The sequence below is a fragment of the Oryctolagus cuniculus genome, chromosome 1 (genome assembly GCF_964237555.1).
Source record: "Oryctolagus cuniculus chromosome 1, mOryCun1.1, whole genome shotgun sequence".
NCBI classification, from domain to species: Eukaryota; Metazoa; Chordata; class Mammalia; order Lagomorpha; family Leporidae; genus Oryctolagus; species Oryctolagus cuniculus.
The window spans coordinates 47,746,084-47,770,988 of NC_091432.1; the positions used below are offsets into that span (position 1 = coordinate 47,746,084).

The 24,905-nt window shown below is 50.5% G+C and overlaps 1 protein-coding gene and 1 long non-coding RNA gene across 4 annotated transcripts; one reads left to right on the plus strand and one right to left on the minus strand.

Moving 5' to 3' along the window:
• Positions 1-63: 63 nt before the first annotated feature.
• Positions 64-4,359, minus strand: TMEM86A (transmembrane protein 86A). 3 transcript variants are annotated; one of them, XM_002721367.5, is made up of 3 exons: positions 4,102-4,359; positions 1,907-2,171; positions 64-1,601 (listed from the first exon to the last, which is right to left on the minus strand). In XM_002721367.5, exons 1-3 carry the CDS (start codon positions 4,120-4,122, stop codon positions 1,165-1,167), a joined length of 723 nt encoding a protein of 240 aa, XP_002721413.1. In that variant the 5' UTR covers positions 4,123-4,359; the 3' UTR covers positions 64-1,164. The 3 variants fall into 3 exon arrangements, with proteins under 3 accessions (XP_002721413.1, XP_008273349.1, XP_008273350.1); XM_008275127.4 differs by lacking the exon at positions 4,102-4,359 and adding an exon at positions 3,727-3,877; XM_008275128.4 differs by lacking the exon at positions 4,102-4,359 and adding an exon at positions 2,367-3,859.
• Positions 4,360-4,442: 83 nt separating this feature from the next.
• LOC138849346 (uncharacterized) lies at positions 4,443-18,268 on the plus strand. The gene is made up of 3 exons (XR_011388073.1): positions 4,443-5,765; positions 9,301-9,554; positions 16,880-18,268. It is a non-coding gene; the product is annotated as an uncharacterized lncRNA (long non-coding RNA).
• The last annotated feature ends 6,637 nt before the right edge of the window (positions 18,269-24,905 follow it).

Consider the following 24,905-nt stretch of genomic DNA (forward strand, 5'->3'; position numbering starts at 1 on the left):
CAGGCTGTGAGGACACACTGGGCCGCCACCCCGTCTCCAGAACAGGCACATGCCACACAGGCAGACAAGCAAGGCAGCCAACGGCCCTCAGTTTTTATTTTTATTCACACGGGAAGTAGAGGATGGGCTTGCCCCATCCTTGCTCCCCTTGCATTGACTGTGCCTCTAGTCTTAAGACCCAGAGTGTCATTGAAGCCCCTCCTCTTGCTCCCAGTGCAGGAGGGACAGAGAGGGAAGCACTGAGAGTGTAAGCATTGTGGGGAGGGACCCCAGCTCTCTGAGCCAGGCTCAGCAGCTCCCTGAGGCCCTCTCCCTATGAGACTCAGACAGACAGCAGGACAGAAACATAGGCAGAGAAAGACACAGGAAGGCCAGGAGACCACACACACACACACACACACACGCGCGCGCGCAGGCTGGCCCCTTCCTTTGGCATGGTTCACTCTAGCCCTAGGGATAAAGTCTGAAGGGGTGGTGTGGGGCCTGAGCTCTGGGCTGGCCTGTCAGAGAGATGGGGACAACTTGAATCCCTGGGACCCCAAGCTCCCAGACCAAAGAAGTTCCCTCTTCTACCTACCGGGGACAGACACCAGTTCACCTTCCCACCTACCCTACTTAGAGACTGAGATTGTTCAAGTAACAGGGATAGACAGGAAAAGGGAGCCTCCACCCTCACCCACTCTTCCCAGTTAGGGACCTGTGAGAAGGACTCGTGCCATTGGCCCAAGTCATCTCAGCCCAGGTTTCCCTCATCTTTCCCTTAACTCTGTGCAGACCAGAAATGGTGGGAGGGGGTGATCCCAGCCTTGCCACTGGCCCTGGGCATAAGAGATGGAGTCAGCCTCTTCCACCCAGTAGGGCAAGAGGGGCTTAAGAAGCACCAGCACCCTCCAGGGGCTCCGACAATCCTGATGGGACAGAGGCGAGGAGATGTCTACTTCTGGCGCCAGCAAGGGCGTGAGGCTCCCTCTTAGCTCTCAGCACTGTCCTGTACCACTAGCTTTGCTTGGGAGATCCTTTGCTGGCTTACCCCTCAAACTCGCAAGTTCCCCAAGTGGTACCTGCTGCCCCAGGCTGGCATTGCAGCCATCCTGATCCAGCTCCTGCAGGTTCCCAGGGTCTGGAGTCCAGCCCCAGGGGAATGGGTGAGCAGACCCTGGTGCCTCAGTTGGCCTTGCTCAGTCTGTAGTCTTCCACAGGCTCCCGGCTCTCCACTGCGGACAGAGCGATGAGCATCTGGGCTGCATAGTAGGTGGACATGATGAGAGCCCGCGAGTAGGGCACAGGAAAGCAGAACTTGTTGAGGGCGATGGTCAGGTCTGAGACAATGAACAGCAGTGCGCCACTGCCAGCCGCCAGCTCAGTCCAACGCCAGGCTGCCCCCATCAGCCGCAGCCCTGCCATAGCTCGCCAGCCCATAAAGCTGACGAGGGCCACGTAGACCCCCACCAGGTACGTGAAGGCACCCGAGAGGCCCGGGTAGAGGATAGCATAACACAGGCCTGACAGCACTGCCATCACCAGACCTGTCCGAAGAGCCAGTGGCCGCATGCCAAAGGCTGAGGCGTAGAGTACGTGGGTCACAGCAAACATCAGCAGACCTGGGAGAAGGGATGAGGGATGCTGAGGGCGGGCTTGGTAAACAAGTGTTTGCCCAGAGGCTTCACTGTGGGAGTAACAGGGTGGGAAAGGTGCCTGGGTAAAGACCACACCTCCCCACTCCCCTCAAGGACTCCAGATCACATGCAAGGGCATCCTCCAACAGGGGCTTCCATGGTCCCCGACCTCAGAAACTCTCAGACTCCTTCCGGGTCAAAGCCCCCACTTCCAAATCCTTGACCCTCCCCCTAAACCCTCTGGCCCCCAGCCCCAGGACCCCGGCCAGGCAGCTACTGGGGCCACTCACCGTGCACAAAGTAGCCCTGGTCCTGCCAGATGAGGAAGGCATCACCTAGGGCAGAGAAGACGAGTCCCACTAGGATGCGCGTGGCGCTGGGATGGGCCAGCAGGAACCCAAGGCCATGAGCCAGAAGGAAGAGCCAGAGGCAGAAGATGGGCAGGCACTTGATGAGGGCGCTGACCCACGACGGGCTGGATGAGGGCAGCCACAGCACAAAATACACGCAGGTGGCCTTGAAGAAGGGCATCAGCTTGGGTCCCTCACTCTTCACCTGGAGGACACGGGATATGGGCAGCACTCAGAGCTTTGGCAGCTCAGAGGCCCGTAGTGGGGCTCAGAGCCAGCACCCTCAGCCTAGGTGTCCACCCCAGAGGTGGGCCTACCCCAGCACACACCACACACACACACACACACACACACACCCCACCCCGGGGAAGCAGTATTGACACAGAAAGCCCAGCCTCACCTGCCCCAACCAGCCCGCAGGGTGTGAGCAAACCCATCAACCACCCTGAGGCTCAATTCGTCAGGCAGGAGAAGGGCCCCACTGTTGTTGTTATCCATGTCCTCTCTTGGGCTAAACTGGAATGATCACTCACTCGGCAGAAAACAGCCCTTAGGATGCTTCTCCCTTCCCATGCCCTCCCTCCCCTCCTCAGGGTCCCTTTAGCCCCTCTCTCTGCCAGCGTCAGCCTCCAGCTGTCTGGAATGGAGTGGACTCAGCGGGAAACCACAGAGCCGCCCTGAGTGGCCAACTTCTGATCCTCAGTAGTGGGGCCAGGGCACAGGCTTAGGCCTCTGGCAACACTAGGTAAGCGCCAGGAATGTGGGAGGGTGGGCAGTGACAACCACCTCCACGCTGCAGGCTCGCTCCTCTGCCCCTGTGCTGCTCAGCCTCCACTCCACCTGCCCCCGCCTGGACCAGAGGCATCAAAGGAAAGCAGAGGTGTTCAGATGCTGGGGCGAGAAACAGACTCACAAATTGGGAGCAACAAAACCATCCCTAAACTCAGATATTTCAGGGTTGGGGAGAAGGGGAGGGCCAGTTAGTCAACAAGGAGGCAGGAAGAGGGGAGGGCTCTCTGTCCAGCTTCTGATCTGGAGCCAGCAGACAGGCTGGGAGGCCGTGGGGAACTCAGAGGGGGAAGTTAAAGCAGCTGACTTGGTCTCAGCCGGGATTAGGGGGGAGGGCAGCTAAAGGAAGGTTTCACTCCAGGGCACTGCAGGCACAGTCCAAGCTGGAGGAGGGGATGGCTGCAGATATTCTGAATTTGTGATCCCCTGTAGCTCCTTTCTGGGGGACCAGAGCAGCTGAGGGTCCCCCTGTATACCCACACCGCCCCCAAAGTGACTGTGTCTTTGACTGATGAGCTGTCTGGCACAGTGCTCTGGGGACACACCCGGACTCCCGGATCAGACCCTGAGGAGGGGGGTTGGGGTGGACACTTGTCCTAGTTCTGCCAGAGAAGAGGCGCCTTCCCCCTCCCATGGAAATCCCCCACCACCACCACCATCAAGGTTGGCAGGTCAGAGACCCAGCCCCCGCTCCCTCTGCATCCACCTGCCGGCACTCGGGGGCACTGACGTTGGTTCCATGCCCCTCCTAGCCCCATTATGTCCTAGCAAGAGAAACCGACAGGCAGGAAGTAGCTTGGGAGGTCTGGACAGTCCCAGGGAACCCGGCTCTAAAAAAGGGCAGGGAGGCAAGACAAAAGCTGGAGTTGAGACAGCCTGGAAAGGAGGGGGTGTCCACAGACAAGGACCCTGCTTCCCCCAGCGCGTTAGCAGCGCTGCTGAGACTCGGGGCCGCCCCTCCACAGCCTGACCTGTTTCTAAGACGAAGAAGGGGCGGACACGAAGTCAGAACAGGAGTCTCGGGAGGACCAAGTCTGCCACCCCTCCGGGCCTCCCCCGCGCGACCCCGCGCCCCGCGCCAGACGCGCAGAGATCAACAAAGTCACGCTTCCGAGTCACGTGTGCTCTGTTTTCCGCCGTCCCGCGGGCGGGGGGCGCGCGGGGGCGGGGCGCCGCGGGTCCGGCGGCCGGGGCAGTGCCAGCGCCCGCCGCCCCACCAGGGGCCGTCGGCCGCCGCAGGGCCCCTGCCCCGTCAAGGCCCCAGCGGCGTGGCCCGTCACAGCGCTACAGCCAAGCGGGTGGGCTCTGGCCGCCCGGGACGCCGGCTCGCTCGCCCGCTCACTCACCACAGTGACCGGGGACACCATGGCGGCGGCGGCAGCGGCGGCGGCGGCTGGCGGGGACCCTGCTCCGAACTGCCACGGCCAGCACGCGCCCGCGGCCAGGTGAGCAGCAGACGACGTAACAAAGCCGGGGTAGTGGACAATACCTCCCGCGCGCCGGGCGCTCGGGGTTCTATGAACCCCGCGGCGTCACCCGCGCCTCGGCCAATCAGCGAGCCGGAGCTCGGGGGGCGGGGCCTGGCGCCGGGGGGCGGGGCCCGGCTGCCGACGCCGGCCCGGCTGGTCCGGCTGCAGCCCGAGAGGGGAAGGAGTGCCCTGGGGCCAGCAGGCGGGGCCGCGAGGCCCAGCTCCTCCGGGGAGGGAGGCCGTACCGAGGCATCCCAGAACGTGACCGTGACCCCATGCCTGGGTGAGGACCAGGCTTGGCGGAGACACATATTTCTGCCATGGATGCACGGTTGCACACATGTTCTCATACCCAGGAACAAAATTCAAAAACATCCCGTTCAGTTTTTGAACATACCGTTCTTGGAGGCACAATTGCAGTTACACCCAGCTTTCACTGGATGCAAGCACACAGCCTTGGACGTGAAACGAGGCCTGTAGATCCACACATACACAAGACTGTCCAGTGTCACAGTCACCTTAAGGACGCAGCCAGAAAACCAACACCTGCCGGTTGACATACACCCTCAGTGTGAGAACAGACACGTGTATGGGCAAGCCTCAGCCTGTAGACCCAGAACCCTAATATAGAAACAAACACAGTCAGTTGGCCTCAGGCACATACGTTTCACAACTCGAAGACAACTGTAACACACACCAAAACAGGAGTGACAGGCAGACCTGAGCACCCTTAAGGACCCCAAGAAGTGTGAGTAACTTTGCCGAAGAAACATCAAGAGAGTTTAATGATTTTTCTAAAGATTTTTTTTTCTTCAATCTCTTTATTGCCTGGCCTTCCCTGCCCCCCAAAGAAACCTTTTATTTAAAGAATGCAAACTTCATGCATTTCATAAGTACGACTTCAGGAATATTTATTTGGAAGGCAGAGCTACAGAGAGGCAGAGGCAGAGAGAAAGAGGCCCTCTATCCACTGGTTCCCTCCCCAAATGGCCACAATGGCCAGGACCAGGTTGATCTGAAGCCAGGATCCAGGAGCCTCCTCTGGGCCTCCCATGCAGGTCCAGGGTCCCAAGCACCCGAGCCACCCCCCACTGCCTCCCCAGGCCATAGCAGAGAGCTAGATCGGAAGAGGGGCAGCCAGGACTTGAACTGGTACCCATATGGGATGCCGGCGCTGCAGGCAGTCGCTCTACCCTCCACAGCACAGCACCAGCCCTGAGGATTTAATGTTGACGTTAAGTAGACTAAAGGTGCATAAGCACCTCTGAAGCCGTGCGTATTCCCAAACACAAGGTGGGTGGACTGGTAGGCAGCCAACCAGACTGGAATGTCGTCCCAGCCTTGCCACTTGCATCCCCCGAGAGTGGCTGAATCTCTTCCCCTCTCTGACACTGAGTACTGTGAGTGGGTGAGCTCTGAGGCTCCGCCCACCCCTGACGTGTCTTGTGGGATGGCGAAAAGGGAAGGGCTGCTGATTCCAGGGCATTTCAGCCTCCCGAGCTTCCTGGAGACAGAGATTTCTGATACATCCCAAAGGTTGGGTGAGTGGTCTGTGATGGGAATAGCGGGGCGGTAGCTGATGACCAGCCCTAATTAGCGGTCTCCAGGAGTTTCAGGTACCCAGGGCTTTGTCATGCACGTGCGCGCGCACACACACACACACACACACACACTACAAAGTGTGCTGCCCCAGAAGAACACTGGATTGAGAATTATTCTGTGCCTTTTTTATTAAAGATTTATTTATTTAAGTTATAGAGAGAGAGAGAGAGAGAGAGAGAGAAACAGACAAGAAAAAAAAAGAGAGAGATCTTCCTTCAGTTGTTACACTTTCAAGATGGCTGTGATGGCTGAGGATGGGCCAGACCGAAGCCAAGAGCTTCATCTGTGTCTCCCACATGGGGGTCAGGGGCCCAAGCACTTGGACCATCTTCCGCTGCTTTCCCCTGTGCATCAGCAGGGAGCTGCACCAGAAGTGGAGCAGCCAGGACTTGAACCGGCGCCCATATGGGATGCTGGCATCACAGACAGCAACTTAACCTGCTGTGCCACAGCACCGGCCCAGAGAATTATTCTGTGCTTGGTACTAACGCCTCCTCCTCCATGAGTTGGTGATTGCATACTTGGGCACGTCACTCCATGTTTACAGCCTCAGTTTCCTCATCAGGAAAATGCAGGAATTGGACTAGAAGACAGGTACAGCCATTCAGTTTTCCAGTCACACCCTCTGAGGTCACCTGAGTGACTGTGCCATGCCATTGCTAATTTCTCTGGGCCTTGTTGTTGCCTACCTATGGGAATGCAAATGCAGACTGTATCAGTGGGGCCTTCATGTTCACTTGGGAAGCTTTCTGAACACCTATATGCCTGGAGCCTCACCCTGGACCTATCAGTACAGTGGCACAGATGTTAATAAGCTTACATACACAAAAGCCTAAATGTACAAACATGGGTCCTAGAATTTTCTTTCACAGAGTTCAAGCCAGTGCTTGCTTAATCAATGGACAAGCTAATCATATCAGGGTATTTCAAAAAGTTCATTAAAAACCTGAGTTAAAAGATAGATTTTTTTGGCTACAAAAATATCGAAATCCATGCATATTTTTTCATGATACATATTTTCTGTGAAGTTTTTGAAGAACCCTGTATCTACATAGGTCAACCACAAAACTGAAGCATCCTCCCTGCACCCTGGTTCTCATCCCATTACCCTCTCACTGCCCAGATCCCTTCTTGGCCCTTCCCCACCTTGCCTAGGAGCCGGAGTTCTATGGACTGTATCACCAGGGCTCCAGCTTTGGGTTGAGTTCAGCCAGTGAGAGCCAAAGCTGTAATGAGGATGGGAGAGCACGGATGAAGCCTGCTGGGCCAGGCTGAGATTGGCTGGGATCCGCCGTGACTGCAGCTCCAGGCTCCATCCCTCTGCCTGCAGGCCTGGGGTTGCAGCCACTCCACCTGCTATTGCTGGTCTTTCGGTGCCTCTTCACCCACACCTGGCTTCTTTAGCCCTGCCCAAGAGTCAATGCATTGAATCATCGTTGAGTTCTCAGTTAAAATCTTGAGTGTGCCAGTGCTCTGACAGATTCAGGCACTGCCCCCTTCCGAAAAGAAAAGGCTTATCCTATTTTCATCCAGAAGGGTAAGAATTTTTGTTTGCTCAAAAACTACATTTTTATTTACTGTTCTGTTTTTATTTTGAATCGCACATTACAGAATTGTGCTGCCTGAGAAATGGCATTCCTTCCTTTCTGTACCCAAAATGACCTGTTATTATGGTCCTTGTCACATAATTGTGTTCTCTGTATACTTTCTGTCTCCTCGGTACAAATGTGAACCCAGTCACACATTCATTCACCCAACAAATGTTCACTGTGCACTTACTACGTGTGCGCCACCGTGTTAGGTGTTGGAGTTTAAAATGTTGAATAGCGGTGGGTGTTTAACCTAACAAGTGAGATTCTGGTTAAGATGCCCGTGTTGTATCACGGTACCTGAGTTTAATACCCACTTCCAACTCCTGACTCCAGCTTCCTGCTAATGCAGACCGTGAGTGACATCAGTGATGCCAAAATTCAGTGTAATTCCTGCCTCTCCTATGGGAAACCTGGATTTAGTTTCTGACTCTTGGCTTCAGTTCAACCCAGCCTTGGCCATTGCAGGCATTTGGGGATGAACCCCAATGGAGCTCGCTCACTCTCTCTCTCTCTCTCTTCCCCACCCCTCCAAGTAAATGTTTTAAAACATATAAATATGTTATATAAGTATATATATGTTATGTAAGTATATATATATGTTATGTAAGTATATATATATGTTATGTAAGTATATATATGTTATATAAGTGTGTGTGTGTGTGTGTGTGTGTATATATATATATATATATATATATATATGTTATGTAAGCTCTGCCCTCATGGAGCTCACAGTTCCCCTGAGGCAGGCATGTAAACAAGTTGTGCAACTGAAATAATTCAGTTATGAGGGCACATCACAGATGACATCCGAAAGACATCAGAATCATTAAGTGCACCTGGAGCAGCTGAAGAAGCAGGGGCTAAATCTAGGAGCATGAGCTGGTCAGCGCTGAGCACACATCGGGGATTATGAAGGCAGAGGGAGTTGTGTGTGTGCGGGCGTGCACTGAATTGAGAGCGGTATCTGTAGTGCTCGAGTGAGCTAGGGAGAGGAAAAACAAACTGGAAAGGAAGCATGAGCCAGGTCAGGGAAGGTCTTGAATGTTCTACCAAGGATTTAGACTTGACCTAGAGGACAACAGTAGGTCAGTTGTCTTCTCTTCCTTCCCTGATTGATTACTCCTGGCTCTTACCTGCCAAGGCATGGGCAGTACACGTTAGAGATGGTGACCGACCCTCACTCCGATCTTGCCTTGCTGCTTCTCAGCCGGTGACTGCCCTCACCCCCAACCCCCATGGCTCTGCCATAGGATACTTTCTCTCACTTGTTTATCCCACTTGGAGTTGTCAAACAGCTCTGAACTGTCTACCTGATCCCTGACCTGATGCTGGGTCTTGGGTAATTTCTCTATGTCTGTTCCAGACCCCTACAATACTTCTAACCAGCTCTCCCAAGCCCTTCCACTTCTCATTCCCTCCCACCTCACCCTCTATCTGGAGAGGAAGCCAGAAATGCTGAAGAGAGTGTGACAAAGTCGTTGTCCTGACAGCAGTGTCAGGGAGAAAGTGGAGTTGTTAAACGTGACCTGAATGTGCGTCAGCCAAGTCAAGGTATTGGAGAGGAGCTAGATACCAATCTAGAGCTCAGGCCCAGAAGGGAACCTTGGAAGTCAACAGCCATCCTGAAAGCCAAGTAGACGTGATTAACCAGAGATAACCTGGGTAAGATATGTGAGGGAGTGGAGAAGAATGAGACCAAGCCCTGGGGAGACAGCAAGGGAGGAGGCAGACGCACAGGTAAACAGAAATGTTAAGGATGCCTCTGGCACACCTGGGTTTGTCCAGACACGAGTATCCTCCCTAGGAAAGACTCAGACACATCCAGAGCAGTAGACAAGCACACTGGTCATCTGTGGCTTTGTGATTTTGTCCCTCCTTCTAGAATGGGTGACTGACAGCCATCCTGCTTCCCCATGTCGGGGGGTCAGAAGCTTTGAAAACAGAGGCTCATGACCAGTGTCCATTGCTGACTGCCAATTCCATGGCCCACATCTGTGTGCAGCTCGACCTCGTCAACTCCTGCCCTTCCTGCTTCCAGGAGTCCACCCAGGAATTTCAACTCCTAGGTCATCCATCCCCTGAAGACATTCATTCCAGAATGCGTCTGCTGTGCTGCAGCCCACTTGGATCAGTAAGGTGAGCCCTGGAGTAGCCACCGTGGCCACTGATGCAGTCTGTTCCCAGGGACACTGGAGAAAATGACAGGGGCTGGCATTGTGGTGCAGCGAGTCACGCCACTGCTTGTGAAGCCAGCACGCCCTTTCAGAACACCAGTTTGAGTCCCACCTGCTCTGCATCCAGTCCAGCTTCTTGCTAATTCACCTGCAAAGGCAGTGGACAATGGCCCAGGCACTCGGGCCCCTGCCACTCATGTGAGAGACCCAATAGAGAGTTCCTGGCTCCTGGCTTTGGCCTGGCCCAACTCTGGCTATTGCAGCCACTTGAGGGAGTGAACCAGCTGATAGAAGCTTGCTCACTCATTCTCTCTCTCTCTTTCTCCACCGACCTCTCCCTACCATGCTCTGCCTTTCAAATACATAAATCTTAAAAACAACAACAAAAGACAAAGGCTTTCTCAGAACTCATCTTGCCAGATCCTCAGCTGGGGCTCCATCTTAGGCTTTCCTGAAATACTAAGTGGACCCGTGCCCCTAAGAACATGCTGGGCTCCTCGGTTAGCCTCTAGGCTTGGGTCCTGGGTGTAACTCCAAGCTCTTCATCTCCTTTGTGGCCTTGGAGAGTTGTTTAACCTTTCTGGGCCTTGGTTTCATTTTCTATAAAATACCCCACAGCAGTGAATGTGAAATGTAGTTTGTTAACACACATGCGGTGTCCTGCACAATGCCCCCAGCCCCCACCACGAGATGCCTGCCTTCTTTTTTCTGCTGATGAGCGCATCTTCAGGCCTCAAAAACAAGTGATTTCTCTAACCATAAAGCTGTCAAGCTATGAGTCTCTTAAAGGGGCTCAATGCCAGAGATGGTTCAGGAGGGATCCCTTTAAGGGGGTGTGGTCTCCCACAGGAAGAGTTATGTGACCCCCACCCCGCAACACCCAAGCTTCCAGGGGTCCTGGCTCCATGGTCATCCAATTCAGCCCTCCCACCCTGTCCAGACCCAAAGCTCTCAGAGGTAGTAGGCCTTTGAGTAGCTCCTATCTCTGTGTTAGGAAGTTTGTAGGAGTCAGGAGAAGCCAGGCAGGATAAGTGTCTAGGGTTGGGCAGCAGCATGGCTTTCAAGAAAAATCACAGCCAGCACCGCGGCTCACTAGGCTAATCCTCCACCTTGCGGCACCGGCACACCAGGTTCTAGTCCCGGTTTGGGGCACTGGATTCTGTCCCAGTTGCTCCTCTTCCAGTCCAGCTCTCTGCTGTGGCCCAAGTGCTTGGGCCCTGCACCGCATGAGAGACCAGGAGAAGCACCTGGCTCCTGGCTTCAGATCAGCACGGTGTGCCGGCTGCAGTGCACCGGCCGCGGTGGCCATTGGAGGGTGAACCAACAGCAAAGGAAGACCTTTCTCTCTGTCTCTCTCTCACTATCCACTCTGCCTGTGAAAGAAAGAAAGAAAGAAAGAAAGAAAGAAAGAAAGAAAGAAAGAAAGAAAGAAAGAAAGAAAGAAAGAAAGAAAGAAAGAAAGAAAGAAAGAAAGAAAGAAAGAAAGAAAGAAAGAAAGAGAGAGAGAAAGAGAGAGAGAGAGAGAAAGAGAGAGAAAGAGAGAGGGAGGGAGGGAGGGAGGAAGGAAGGACACACCTAGAAGGTAGCACTCAAGCCCCAGGACTTCTCTCATTAATGTCAGCCTCCGGGGACCAGTCTTGGGACACCAGGAGGGAGAAGACCATCCTAGCCCTTCTCCACAGAGACCCGTCTTCCCAGACATATAATGTCCCTGCTCAGACCCTTGCTCTGGGCAGACATCATGACTCATCCCTGGAAATGGTGTCTACTAAGTGGCACCCATGGGCCAGGCTGTGTCTTGGACATGGACGTAAAAGAGAACTTCCCTGTCAGACAGCCAACAGAATGACAGTGTCAGCCTCCCACCACCACCTTGCCTACCTTTCCTCATACCTCCCAAGGCCAGGAAGACCGAGTCAGCAAGAGCTGGCTGGGCCTTTGAGGAGTGAGGCTAAGCCACCCTGTGCAGAGGTTGCAAAAATTCCTTGTGTTGCATCATTGGCCCTCTGCAAATGTTTTCCTATTTCAGGTCAACTTCCTGCCTCCTATCTGAGAACAGAGGGCTTTGGGAGTATGTAATACTCGTGGGTTACATTAGGGTTTAAATCGCAAATGAAAAAGAGCTGGAACTGTGGCCCTACTCCTCTCCTGGTCCCTGGTCCTGATGGCTCCCAGCAGGTTCACCATCCCTCTCTCCCCAAGGATTGAAAAAATCCACCTGTTATTATCACACACACATACACACACACACACTCTGCTGTGGCTTGAATGGGATGTGGCCTCTGAACTCATTCAGATAAACCCTGAGTCACACGTTGATGATACTAAGAAGGTGGAAACAATCTATGGCGTTTAGGAGGTGGGCCTAGTGGGAGGCCCTCAGGTCACCAGGGGGTGCTCCCAGAAGGTAGTTCTTGAGAGAAGGCTGGTTACAAAACCCCCGCCGGCCACCCTCTGTCTCAGCCTCCTGGCTGTCCATGTGCTCCTTCTCCACACTTGCCTTGCCATTGACACTGCCATTGCCATCTTCTGGCCTCACCAGAGAACTTGAACTCACAGGGCCCACATGATCTTGCACTGGGAACCCCAAACACATGAGCCGAAATGAACTTTTCTCTTCGTGAAGTTCGTCCCTCTGAAGTGTTTCATTGTGGTGATGAAAGCTAATACACACACACCCCTCACCCTGTACCCTGTACAAGCGTCTGAGCCTCCTTTTCATGCAGAAGGGTTCTGGTGGACCTCTACCTGCCACGGGGCATGCCAGCCTGGGAAAGAGGCTCGGGCTGTGGAGCAGGATTGTGGTGAAAGCAGCTGTTACCATATTTTGGGATTCTAGAACCAATTAAATTAAAAAAAAAAAAACTTGGATATTGAACTAGGATTGCCTGTATTTTTATTTTCCCAAGTAAGGCTATTTCAAGATGGAACAAACTATCAAATCCATCACTACTTATTTACTTTAAAAAATGACACTTTAATCCTAAAAATGAGGATGATAATCTCAGAACTGAGGTCGATGAATTAAATAGACTGTATTGAAGAGAGTTGCATTGATTTTTTTTAACTGAAAGGGCAGAGAGACAGACAGAGCTCCCAGCCTCTGACTCACTCCCTGAACGCCCACAACATCCAGAGCTGGGCCAGACTGCAACTAGGAGCCAGCAACTCAATCCACAAAGAACAAACAGCTTCCCCAGGAGTTGCGTGGCTTTCATTTGCCCCAGTTCTCCTAAGCTTGGGGAAACCACGATCAGGGACCAGCGCCAGGGTGCAGGTGGGCACCCGCACACACAGAGAGAGAAATGAGACACACAGAGAGAGGCACCTGCTGTGGCAGGTGCGAAGAGGCAGCCCGGTGTCACCGAACAGCTTCAGAGGTCTTGAGTTCCTGATTCGGTTCCCAGCAACAACAGTTTCTCCTGGGCAAGTGACAGAATCTTTCTGGGCCTCCATTTAAAAAATAAATAAATAAATGAGAAGACAAGTAGTTCCCTCGGAGAACTTTTATGAAAATTAAATGAGAAAATCATGTAAGCACTTAAGGTACCTAGTTACTAGGAACCTGATACTGAGCAAGTATTGAGAAAATACTGATTCTCTTCCTTTCTTTTTTTTTTAATTTGTTTACTTAAAAGCCAGTTACAGAGACAGACAGATGCAGGGAGATGTCTTCCATCCACTGGCTCACTCCCCCAAATGCCTGCACTGTTCCTCTTCCAGGCTGAAACCAGGAGCCCAGAGCTCCATCCAGGTCTCCCACGCGGGTGGCAGGGGTCCAGGTACTTGGCCCATCTCCTGGGGCTTTATCAGGTGCATTAGCAAGGAGCTGGATCAGAATTGGCAAAGCCAGGACTCGAACCAGCGCTCCAGGACAGGATGCCAGCTCTGCAGGCAGCAGCTTAACCCTCTGTGCCGGCCTCTGATTTTCTTCTTTTGAGGAAATTGAAATTCAGGGTGACGTCATATATACCTGGAATGACGGAGAATGGTGTTTTCTAGAGTGGAGTGGAGTTTCTCACATTCACACACTCTGGAGTATGTCAGAACCACTGGAGAAGCTTATTAAACACTCTGCATACCTGAAGTCACCCAGGAGCGCATGGTTCAGGCGCTTCAGGGTGAGACCCTGAGAGCTGAATGTTAGTTAACAAGCTCCTCAGGTGATTCATATGCACGTGAAGTCTGAGAACCTTTGTGCAGAGATAACTCATGGAGCCACTCATCCAATCAGCACGCAGCAGCTGCGGTGCGCAGGGGCAAAGAAGAAAACAGCCTGCCGCTGGAAACACTATGCCTCCAACACGGCCTGCCACTCAGTGAGCACTTAGTAAACAGCTGGCAACTAATAGCCTTGAAGGAGGGGCGTCGGATGAGGGAAGAGGCCCTGTGAGTCAATATTAAATGACGTGCGTGCCTAGAAAAAGGTACTCAGGGGGAACCCTGTCACCTGCAGAGTGGGTGTCGGAGACGGCTTTGTGGGGGAGGGGGCGTCTAACGCATAGCCGCCGCCGCCGCCAGGGTGGTGCACGTGTGTGCGAAGGCTTAGAGGCGTGGCAGACTGGGTGTGCCTGGAGCTCAGGGTCCCCCGGGGAGAGCGTGAGAAATGAAGCCGGAAGAGGTGTGTGCGTTTCAGGACTAGCTGGTGACCGACCTGCCCTGCCAAGGAGTTTCGATGTTGTAAAGTCCGCGCGGGCCTGGAAGGGGTGCAGATGGGAGATGTGCAATCAGATTTTGCCTACAGAAAGATGGTTCTGGCAGCCACCGAAGTGGAGAACCGGGGTGGCACAGTCCAGGCCTGGGGCAAGGAGAGCAATTAGGGAGCTGTTGCAATAGTCCCCGAGCAGGCTGGAGGAGATCCAAGGTGGAGTAGTGGCAGTGGAGTGTGAAAGGGTGGCATGAGGCCAGTTCAAACAAGTTTTAGGTAGATCCTTTTGCTATCGGGATCTTGTCGTCCCAAGGTCGTCGTTTTCAGAGCTTAAGGGGAAAACTTTTGACAGGGAGACCATCAAAGCCCTTTTTGATTGTGAATAGAACACATATTTGTTATGAAAATTTTGGGATATGTAGAAAAGCATAAATAATATAATAAGAATTACTACAGTGCCCCAATCCACAGGTAGTCACAGTTGGATGTTTTGGTATATTTCTTTCCAGTTATTTTAAAGACATGTTTCAGATTTTAAAATGTAAATTTGTCATAATTTACTTAATCTTACCATTTTTCAAAAGATCCAAGTTATTTTCCTGTTATAAATAATGCTATCATAAACATCCTCTACATACATCTGTTTAAAAATATTTATTTATTTGAAAGGCACAGTAACAGACACAGGCTAAGACAGGGAGGCAGACAGACAGAGAGATCTTCCATCTTCTGGCTCACCCCCTAAATGCCTGCAACAGCCGGGGCTATACCAGGACAAAGCTGGGAGCCAAGTGCTCCATCCCCAGCTCCCACATGGGAAGGCATTGCCTGCTGCCTTCCCAGGTGCACTAGCAGGAAGCTGGATCAGAAGCGGAGCAACCTGGACTCTAATGAGCACTCCCATGGGGCATGCGGGCATCAGAAGAGGCAGCTTAGTGGTCATACCACAATGCCAGCTCCTCCTCACAAATCTTTGTACACACCTTTATTTTCTTACAACAAATTGTTAGAAATATGATGATTAAACCAAAGGGAATTATTATGCTTATGAGTCATAAATTTACTCTCCAATTAAATTGCCAAATCATCCTCCAAGAAGAATTCCTGCTTTGGTGACGACTGTCAAGACTATTAGTTCATCTGACAAGTAACCATGTAAATGAAGATCACGTTTCTGTCTCAATTTCCTACAAGTTCCGCCTGTGCTTGCTATGTTAATAATAGCAAATATTGGGGCCGGCCTTGTGGCATAGCAGGTAAAGCCAACACCTGCGATGCCAGCGTCCCCTATGGGCACCAGTTTGAGTCACAGCTGCTCCACTTTCCGATCCAGTTCCGTGCTAATGCACCTGGGAAAGCAGTGGAAGATGGCCCAGGTGTTTGGGGCCCTGCACCCATGTGGAAGACCTGGAAGAATCTCCTGCCTCCCGGCTTCGGATCAGCCCAGCTCCATCCATTGTGGCCATTCGGGGAGTGAACCAGCGGGTGGAAGATCTTATCTCTCTCTCTATGTAACTCTGCCTTTCAAATAAAAAAATAAATCTTTAAAAATGATAAAACATAATAGTAAATATTTTCTAGTGTTTGCCATATGTCAGCCCCTGTGCCGGATGCTCTACCTGTATTATCTCTTCTAGTTCTCACAACACGTGCCCTAGGTCACATATGAGGAAACAAATAATAATAAATCCCCAATAATTACTTCATCAGCCTTGGTCATAAATCGTATCTGAAGCCTGAGGCTCCACACCTTATTTTCCCATTAAATGAGGAAGCTTGAAAGGAGAACACAGGTGCTTGCAGGTGACAGAGTGTCACCTGGCTGTTATATCTTGGACAGATAACAATAGAGGCTATTGATATGTCAGTTCCCATTAAATGTATGCCAAACCTGTATGGATTCGGTATCCTGTGTAAAGTTGAGTGGACCAAATGTCTGTGTCCCCCTCTACCCCCCGTTGAAGCCCTGACTCCCAGTGTGACAATGTAGAAGGGGCCTTTGGGAGAAGAAGCTGAAATGCGGTCCTGAGGGTGGAATGCCCAAAATGATACGTGTGGGCTCACAGGGAAGAGAGATCAGAGCTGTTTCTCCCGCTGTGCCAGAAACAGCGAGGAAGGAGGCCCTCACAGGACCTGATCTCACCTCCAGCCCCCCAAACTATGAGAAAATAGATGTCTTTAAGCCACACCATCTGTTAGGGCAGCTGACCAGGAAGTTTCTAAGTCTGTTTACTGAGAATAGCAAAGGACTTCCCTATCACATGACAGGTCAGCTTTAATGGTTTCAAGGACCATTGCCTGACCACCTGGGGAAGACCATACGTGTTTTCATAGAGAATTTCTTCTTTTGAGATGTGTGTGGTAGGAAACTGGCATTTTGACTATATTTATCATAAGAGGTTATGCTCATTAACTTCCTTATATACGTATTTATCATAAGAGCTTATACTCATTAACTTCCTATGACTTTCTGGACTTCATCAAGTTGACGTCACTTGTTGTTTATAACAGCACCACAGTCACTGCCTTCAATATTTACTCTCCTAGTGCCTGTACAATTTGTTCTCCCTTAGATGCCATCTCAACTTGGAATTGTGAGCTCAATTAATTAGATGATGTTATTATTTCACACACACTAGATTATAAACTTCATACGAGGTGTAACCCGAGGATGGCGCTATGGCGTAGCAGGTTAAGCCGCTGCCTACATCCCACATGGGCTCCGGATCAATCCCGGCTGCTCCACTTCTGATCCAGCTCCCTGCTAGTGCGCATGGGAAAGCAATGGAAGACAGCCCAAGCCCTTAGGTCCCTGCACCCACGTGGGAGACCTGGAAGAAACTCCTGGCTTTGGATCAGTGCAGCTCCAGCAGTTGCAGTCAATTGGGAAGTGAATCAGTGGATGGAAAATCTCTTTCTGCCTCTCCCTCTCTTTGTAACTCTGCCTTTCAAACAAAATAAATAAATCTTTAAAATAAAAAAAGAGGTGAAATTGTGCTTGTGTCTGATCACCATTGTATCAGTAGTGTTTCACGGAGAGCCCAGCCAGAGTAAGCATCAGTAAATACCTGGTGAATAACTCAATGGATGAACTCTGGCTGTAGTGCCATCCAGCCAGCAGGGGCTCCGTTGAGGAAGGAGGAAGGAGAGCTGGGAGAACTGGATGTTGTGACCAGAAGGGAAAAGCTAACTCATGTTGGAGCAGTTAGGGGGATAAGAACGGAGAAGGTCGTGTGGTAAGACAGTGGTTCTCAAACCATATTCCACGGAGCTTCAATCATTCAATCATTCCTTTGGTTTTTTTTAAGATTTATTTATTTATTTGAGAGACAGAGTTACAGATAGAGAGAGGGAGAGACAGAGAGAGACGTCTTCCATCCACTGGTTCCACAGCAGCTGGAGCTGGACTGATCCAAAGCCAGGAGCCAGGAGCTTCTTCTGGATCTCCCACATGGGTGCAGGGGCCCAAGGACTTGAGCCATCTTCTACTGCTTTCCCAGGCACATTGGCAGGTAGCTGGATGGGAAGCAGAGCAGCTGAGACTGAACAGGTGCCCAAATGGGATGCCAGCTCCACAGGCAGAGGCTTAACTACTGCACCACAGCACCAGTCCCCAATCATTCCTTAATGTCTAAAAGAAAATCATCATAGGGCTGTTCTAATTTTAACTTTGTCAATCTTGAATTTTTGCTTCATAGATTTTCTGGGCCCTTTGACACTTGATATCTATTCAAAGACCTTCAAAATACACTGACAAGTTATGTAATCAATAAGTAAAAATGGGAGTCAGTGATGCAGCATAATGGGTTAAGCCCATGCCTGCAATGCCAGCATCCCATATGGGCACCAGTTAGAGTCCTGGCTGCTGCAGTTTCCATCCAGCTTCCCAATGATACACCAGGGAAAGCAGCTGCACCCACATGGGAGGCCTGGAGGAAGCTCCTGGCTCCCAGCTTTGGCCTGGCCCAGCGCCATCATTTGCAGCCATTTGGGGAATGAGCTAGTGGATGGAAGTTCTCTCTGCATGTCTCTCCCTTTCTCTTTCTGCTACTCTGCCTTTCAAATAAATAGAAAAAATCTTTTAAAAAACTAAAATTTATATATATATAATAAATGCTTTATAAAATCCACAAAAAAAAAACAAGACAACTAAACCAGCCCGAAAATACTTGGGGAAGAGGATCACAGATGACAGGATTTGCTTTATGGTGGCAGTGAGTAGAGTTCCCCACACAAGCTTCCTAAGGCATCTTAGAGTTACGTTATGAGGGATACACAAATGTAATGTTGTCATAAGAGTGTTTGCATTTGACCAGAGCGGAGGCAGCTCTTTCTGTGACCACTGTGTCCCACTGCCTCAGTGAGGTTGCAGTTCTTCTATCCTGGACTTTACAGTTGTTTGGATCTAAATTCAGGAATTGAGTTGTTTTGTTTTGTTTTGTTTTGTTTTTTTTCCTATTGTGTTTCATTTCTGTTAGACTCCGGCCCAGGGAAATCTTTGTGCATCTAGATTCTGGGACTAAATTCCATAGATCTTGTCCATCCCCTCTGCTGTGGGCTGAATTGGGTCCTTCCAAAATTCACGTATTGAAGCCCTTACCCTCAATGTTTGATATTTAGAAATGATCCTTTGGGAGTGATTAGAATCAGATGAGGTCATGACTGCAGTGCCAAGGGAAGAAGGGACACGGGAGAGCTTGCAGTCTGCCCCGGGTACATACTGCGTGAGGAAGAGAGCCCTCACCAGAACTCAGTTACGCTGGCACCGTGATCCAGGGCTTCCAGCTTCGGGAATTATAGGAAAATAGCTACCCTGTCTTGGTTATTTTGTTGTGGCTGTCTGAGCTTACAAGGACACCCTCGTCCCACCATTCTCTCGTGACTCCATTATCCTCCACTCTGTCATGTGCTGGCATCAGCAGGTGACCTGGTGACTCACCCTAGCATTTCTCTGCAAGCTGCTGTAGCTCCAACTGCTCTCCATCCCCACGGACCTCCAACGGAATCGAAACTATCCTCCTCTGGGACCCTTCAACTTCCAGAAACCAAGATATGGAAGGCAGAGACAGAGAGAGAGAGAGAGAGAGAGAGAGAGAGAGAGAGAGAATGCATGGGCTCTGAGGCTAGAAGGTCCCACTTCTATCATTTGGGAAATCTAGGCTTTAGACAAAAAATTCAACCTACCTGTACCTCTGTGTCTTTATAAGACTGGGTCATTACCTGACTTAATATCTGAGCTGTGTCTTGCACATGGCAAGGACTCGGTAATTGTTACCATAATTCATTCTCTGAGTTGGCACAGTGCTAAGTGCTTCCTATGCATCGTCAACCTGAGCTTGCCACCTCCTTCTCCACATAAGCAGCACGCCTGGCTGCTCTCTCACTTTACCCTGTTTCATTGTCTGTGTGGACCTACTACCATTGCCCAGGGACGTTATTTATTAGTTTTCCTAGTTATTGTCTGTTTCCCAACAACTCTCCTTGCTTGAAAGCCCTCAGAGATAAGAGACATTGTCTTGTTCACCATGGAATTCCAGTGCCTGACAAGTTTTCAAGAAATAGTTTTGAATACATGAGCGATTGAAGGAATGAAAACAAGGAGCTGAGGTACACGGAGATGAGTTATGAGGACAGAGCCCCACAGCAGAGAAGTGGCAAAGCCCGGATTTGACATCAGGTCTGGATGGTTCTAAAAATCCATGTTTTCGCTACTGCTACTTCTTGTAACAGTAGAGAGGGGCACAGGAAGAAGACAGGGCAGGGGTGTAGATCATTTTTGCTCCCTCCAGGAGAGCTCTCTCCTCTCACTGGTCAAGTGACATATCACAGAGTCAACACTAATAGCCAAGGTGCCTTCAGGGTTAGCAACCCAGATCCACCTTGTACCTACTTGGGGCCCATAGAGATGACAACGACATTTCATAATGTAAAGTCAGAAAGCCTCAAGCCATAGATAAGAGTGACCCCATTCCAGGAGCCCAGAGGCCAAGGCCACACTCCTGGGTCAGCAAGTCAACCGAACACTGTGAGAGCCTTCACAGGGGCTTAATCTCTCAACCTTTCCTCTTCCTTTCTTTTGTTCTTGCTGATGGTGTGATTCTGCTGCCACAAACTTAAACAAACACACAGGAAAAGTGCCGATTCATTACCAGAAAGTCTACCTTGGCTTAATCATGCCAAAAAAATTTTTTTTGACAGGCAGAGTGGACAGTAAGAGAGAAAGACAGAGAGAAAGGTCTTCCTTTGCCATTGGTTCACTCTCCAGTGGCCGCCGCGGCCGATTCATGCCTAAATTTTAAAATGTCATTTTTGGCAAAAAGTCTCCAGAATTGAAATGGAAAGTATTATCGTGAATGGCTAACTACAACAACTACTGTGAGTGCATTCAGGAGTACGTTTTTTGAAGACATATAAAATTATTGTTTCTAATAATTATACCAAAGCAGTTTTAGTTAAAAAAAAAACATTATTTATGATTAAAAGACCTAGTTCGTAATACTTTTACTTAACACTTCAGATGTGCTTCTTCTGAGCTTTTTCTGCAGAATGGTGGTGTTCCAGGACTCTCACTAAACTTTGGTTTCTTCCCCTGTTAAATGGGACTGTTAGGTAGGAAGTCAGAAATGAGCTTGTGTGTATGACAAAGGCCTAAGGAATTGACATCTACAGCGGTCCAGCATCTGCATCTCAAAGACACCCCATAACCTTCCAGGTGCAGCCCAGTATCTGCACTCCGAAGTCCCACCCAGATCCTGATGACCTTCCAGGGGGTCCTGACCCTTCTACCAGGCCTGATAAACATCCTTCCTCTAAGGTGCGGAGATGCCAGTCAGGCTTCCCCTGTCTGACAACTTCAATGGGAAAAACTCAGAAAGGAATTTTTCGTATTTACATCCAACAAGTCCTTTGTTCAGGAGGAGAAGAAGGAGAGGGGGAGAGAAGAAAAGGGAAGGCAAGACCCATCCCCTTAAAAGCCCCAGCCTAAATGTGAACTGTGCACTCTCTCTCAGGTCCTTCTGGAGAGGTGCCCATCCATTCTTACGTATGTCCCTACCCTAATAAACCTTGCTATTTTGCTTTCCACTGCTCTCTGTCTCATGCCTGAGTTCTTTCTAGGCGAAGACAAGGACCCTTTGCTTCTCTGGTAACAGGACTAATAGTTCTTGCCTCATAAATGTGTCATAAAATTCTCATGGGACAGAGTGTGTTGAACACTTGGAAGGGAGGCTTAGGTACAGAGTAAGATTTCACCCAGTGGTACTTATGATATCTATCTCAAATTACTCCTAAATTTAGCAGCTTAAGAAGCAGGCTTAGTTCTCTCTCTCTCTCTCTCTCTCTCTCTCTCTCTCTCTCTGGATCAGAAATCCAGAAGTGTATTAGAACAGGTGGTTCTGGATCAGGGTCTCTCCCAGGGCTGCAAACTGTCAGCTGGGCGCCTGGGGCTGCAGCCACGTCATAGCGCTATTGGGGTGGCTTGCAAGCTCACTTGGTGGCTGGTGGCAAGCTTCAGTTCCTAGCTGGGGGAAGCTTCTGTTCCTTGCCACGTTGCATCTCCACAGGGCTACACACAATACAGCAACTTGCTTTCCCAGAATGAAAGCTCCAAGAATGTGTATAAACAAGTGACATTCCTTCACTTCTGCCATGTGCGGTTGGCCGTGCAAAAACAACCCTGCACAAAGCGGTGGAAAACTCCACGGGGCATCGCGACAGGAAGCAGGAAGGAGCCATCAGGCGCCATCTTGGAGGACAGCTACTCCACTGCCTACTATTTCTTAACCTAGTTAGAACTGGAGTTCCCATCCCCCCCACCCCAGGGCTGCATGCTCATTTAGTACCGAAGTAGCCATCAAAAACCAGATACTTGGGTGTTATTTATTTAAGCAGTTCCCTTAAGGCCATTTGTTTTGTTTTTACCAAATAAACATCTTCATATGTGTCCATATATAAGGGAAAGTAAATCTGGTGAATCACGGATGAAGTCTTTTCTTAAAAACGTATTTATTTTATTATTGGATATGGATGAGTTAAGAGAGAGAGGGAAAGACAGACAGAGACAGAGACGTCTTCCATCTACTGGTTCACACCCCAAATGGCCACAATGGCCTGGGCTGGGTCAGGTCAGAGCCAGGAGCCCTGAATCCATTCAGGTCTCTCATGTGGCTGGCAGGGATCCAAATACTTGGGCCATCTTCCACTGCTTTGCCAGGCGCATTAGCAGGGAGTTAGATTGGAAGTGAAGCAGTCGGGACTTGAAACAGGTTTCACATGGGATGCTGGCAGTGCAGGCAGCAGCTTAACCTGCCCTGCCGCCATGTGGGCCCCAAAGGTTGATTGATGGATTGATTGGTTATTTGAAAGACGGAGTAACAGACAGAAAGGGAGAGATAGAGAGAAAGAAGTCTTCAATCTGCTGGTTTACTTCCCAGATGCTCACAACAGCGAGGGTTGGGCCAGGCCAAAGCCAGGAGTCAGAAACTCCAGTCAGGGTCTCCCACATGGGTGGCAAAGGCCCAAGCACATGGGCCATCTACCACTGCTTTCCCATGGGCACACTAGCAGGCAACGGGATAGGAAGTGGAGCAGCCAGTCTCAACCAGCGCTCCAGTATAGGATGCTGGTGTTGCAGTGGCTTAACCCGCAATGCTAGAATACCGGCCCCCAATATGTATTTCTTATTTTGATAATAATCCAAAGATGATTAATCCAAAGATGCACCAGTCTGCACTTACATAGCAATTTCTCCTACTTTTCACAACACCGATTATTATTAATCTTTTTTGATACTATAAAATGTGCCAATTTGAGAGAGAGAAAATGACATTTTATTTTTAGTCAGCAGAACCAAGCATCTTTTCATGTCTGTTTGTCATCTATAAACTGCTCTTTTTTCTGGGAGCTGCCTGTTCCTGTCTTTTGCTGATGTGATTCGAGATTCTGCAAGAGGATCTAAAGCACTTTTCAGATCTGCTTTTCTCTCCCCCCACACACACACCATGAACCGCTTCCCCCTCTTCCTCCCACCCCTGGGCTCTGCTCTGTCCTCTACTGCCGCCTAGTGGCAGGGGTTGGATTTACCACAGGCCCTCGCTGAAACTGATGGCCTACCCAGCCCCGGGGTAAATTTCCCTGCTGGAATCAGAGCCTGGATTCCTAAATAGGGATTGCTGGGCTTGGCAAATCAAAATGCAGAACTCCACAAGTTTGCATGTCAGAGAACCAGCGTTTTGCTTGAGACATGCTTTCACTCAAGTGTGTAGATGTTTAACTGAAATCCCAGTGTAATGGCTGTGCTGTAACTGGTAATCCTAGCTCCAGGTTCCTGGCTGAATTCCAGCCCCACCCCGCTCGGGCTCACCCTGCCCCTTTGCTCTCTACTGGTCCTAGCACAATCCCTGCCACCCTGGTGGCCATCACAGCAGTAGCTATGGCTGGTACATGAATCCCTGTGCGCAGGACCTAGGCTCTGGGTTTGAATCCTGACTCCAACACTTAAATATGTGATAGCTCATGAAGTAACACCTTATCTGCCACCTCTGCTTCCTCATCAGGAAAATAGGAATACATCCAGTTACTTCATTAGGATCTTGTGTGTTTGGTTGGTTGGTCTGGAAAGCAGAGAAACAGAGAGAGGGAAAAAAAATTGAGAAAAGAGATCTTCCAACTGCTGGTTCACTCCCCCAAATGCCCACAGTTGGGGCTGGACCAGGCCAAACCTGGAATCTGGATGACAGGAAGCCAAGCACTTGAGCCATCATCTGCTGTCTTCCAGGCACATTAGCAAGAAACTGGATGGGAAGTGGGAGAGCCAGGCTGGATCCCAGGCACTCCAAGATGGGAGCAGATGTTCTGAGCACTCTAAGAAGGGATGCGGGTGCCCCAAATGGCAGCTTTACCTGCTGCCCCGCAGCTCCCACAGCTAAAGCTGCTGTCTAGTGAGCACTGAGCACATGCCAATTCCTGTTGTTATCATTCATGTTGTGAGAGGTCTAAAAAATCCCTTTCAAAGCCGGCGCCGTGGCTCAATAGGCTAATCCTCCACCTTGCGGCGCCGGCACACCGGGTTCTAGTCCCGGTCGGGGCGCCGGATTCTGTCCCGGTTGCCCCTCTTCCAGGCCAGCTCTCTGCTATGGCCAGGGAGTGCAGTGGAGGATGGCCCAGGTGCTTGGGCCCTGCACCCCATGGGAGACCAGGAAAAGCACCTGGATCCTGGCTCCTGCCATCGGATCAGCGCGGTGCGCTGGCTGCAGCGGCGGCCATTGGAGGGTGAACCAACGGCAAAGGAAGACCTTTCTCTCTCTGTCTCTCTCTCTCACTGTCCACTCTGCCTGTCAAAAAAAAAAAAAAAAAATCCCTTTCAAAAGAGGAATCATCAAAAGGAAATCGTAACTTGACTCTCACTGGGATTAAACATGACAATAGGTCTGATCTGATTTCATCATCATTTACAAAAATCATCTATTATTTTTCACTTTATGTTTCTGTGTGGGAGCAAACTGTTGAAATCCTTACTTAATGTATACTAAGCTGATCTTCTGTATATTAAGATAATCGAAAATGAATCTTGATGTGAATGGAAGGGGAGAGGGAGTGGGAAAGGGGAGGGTTGTGGGTGGGAGGGACGGTGTGGGGGGGGAAGCCATTGTAACCCATGAGTCGTAC

Bases quoted from the DNA above. Each gene is read 5' to 3' on its own strand.
- TMEM86A (XM_002721367.5), bottom strand. From the start codon at position 4,122: ATGGTGTCCCCGGTCACTGTG. The intron at 2,172-4,101 runs GTGAGTGAGCGG...CGTGTCCTCCAG, and splicing joins TGGTGTCCCCGGTCACTGTG to GTGAAGAGTGAGGGACCCAA. The intron at 1,602-1,906 runs GTGAGTGGCCCC...CCCTTCTCCCAG, and splicing joins CCAGGGCTACTTTGTGCACG to GTCTGCTGATGTTTGCTGTG.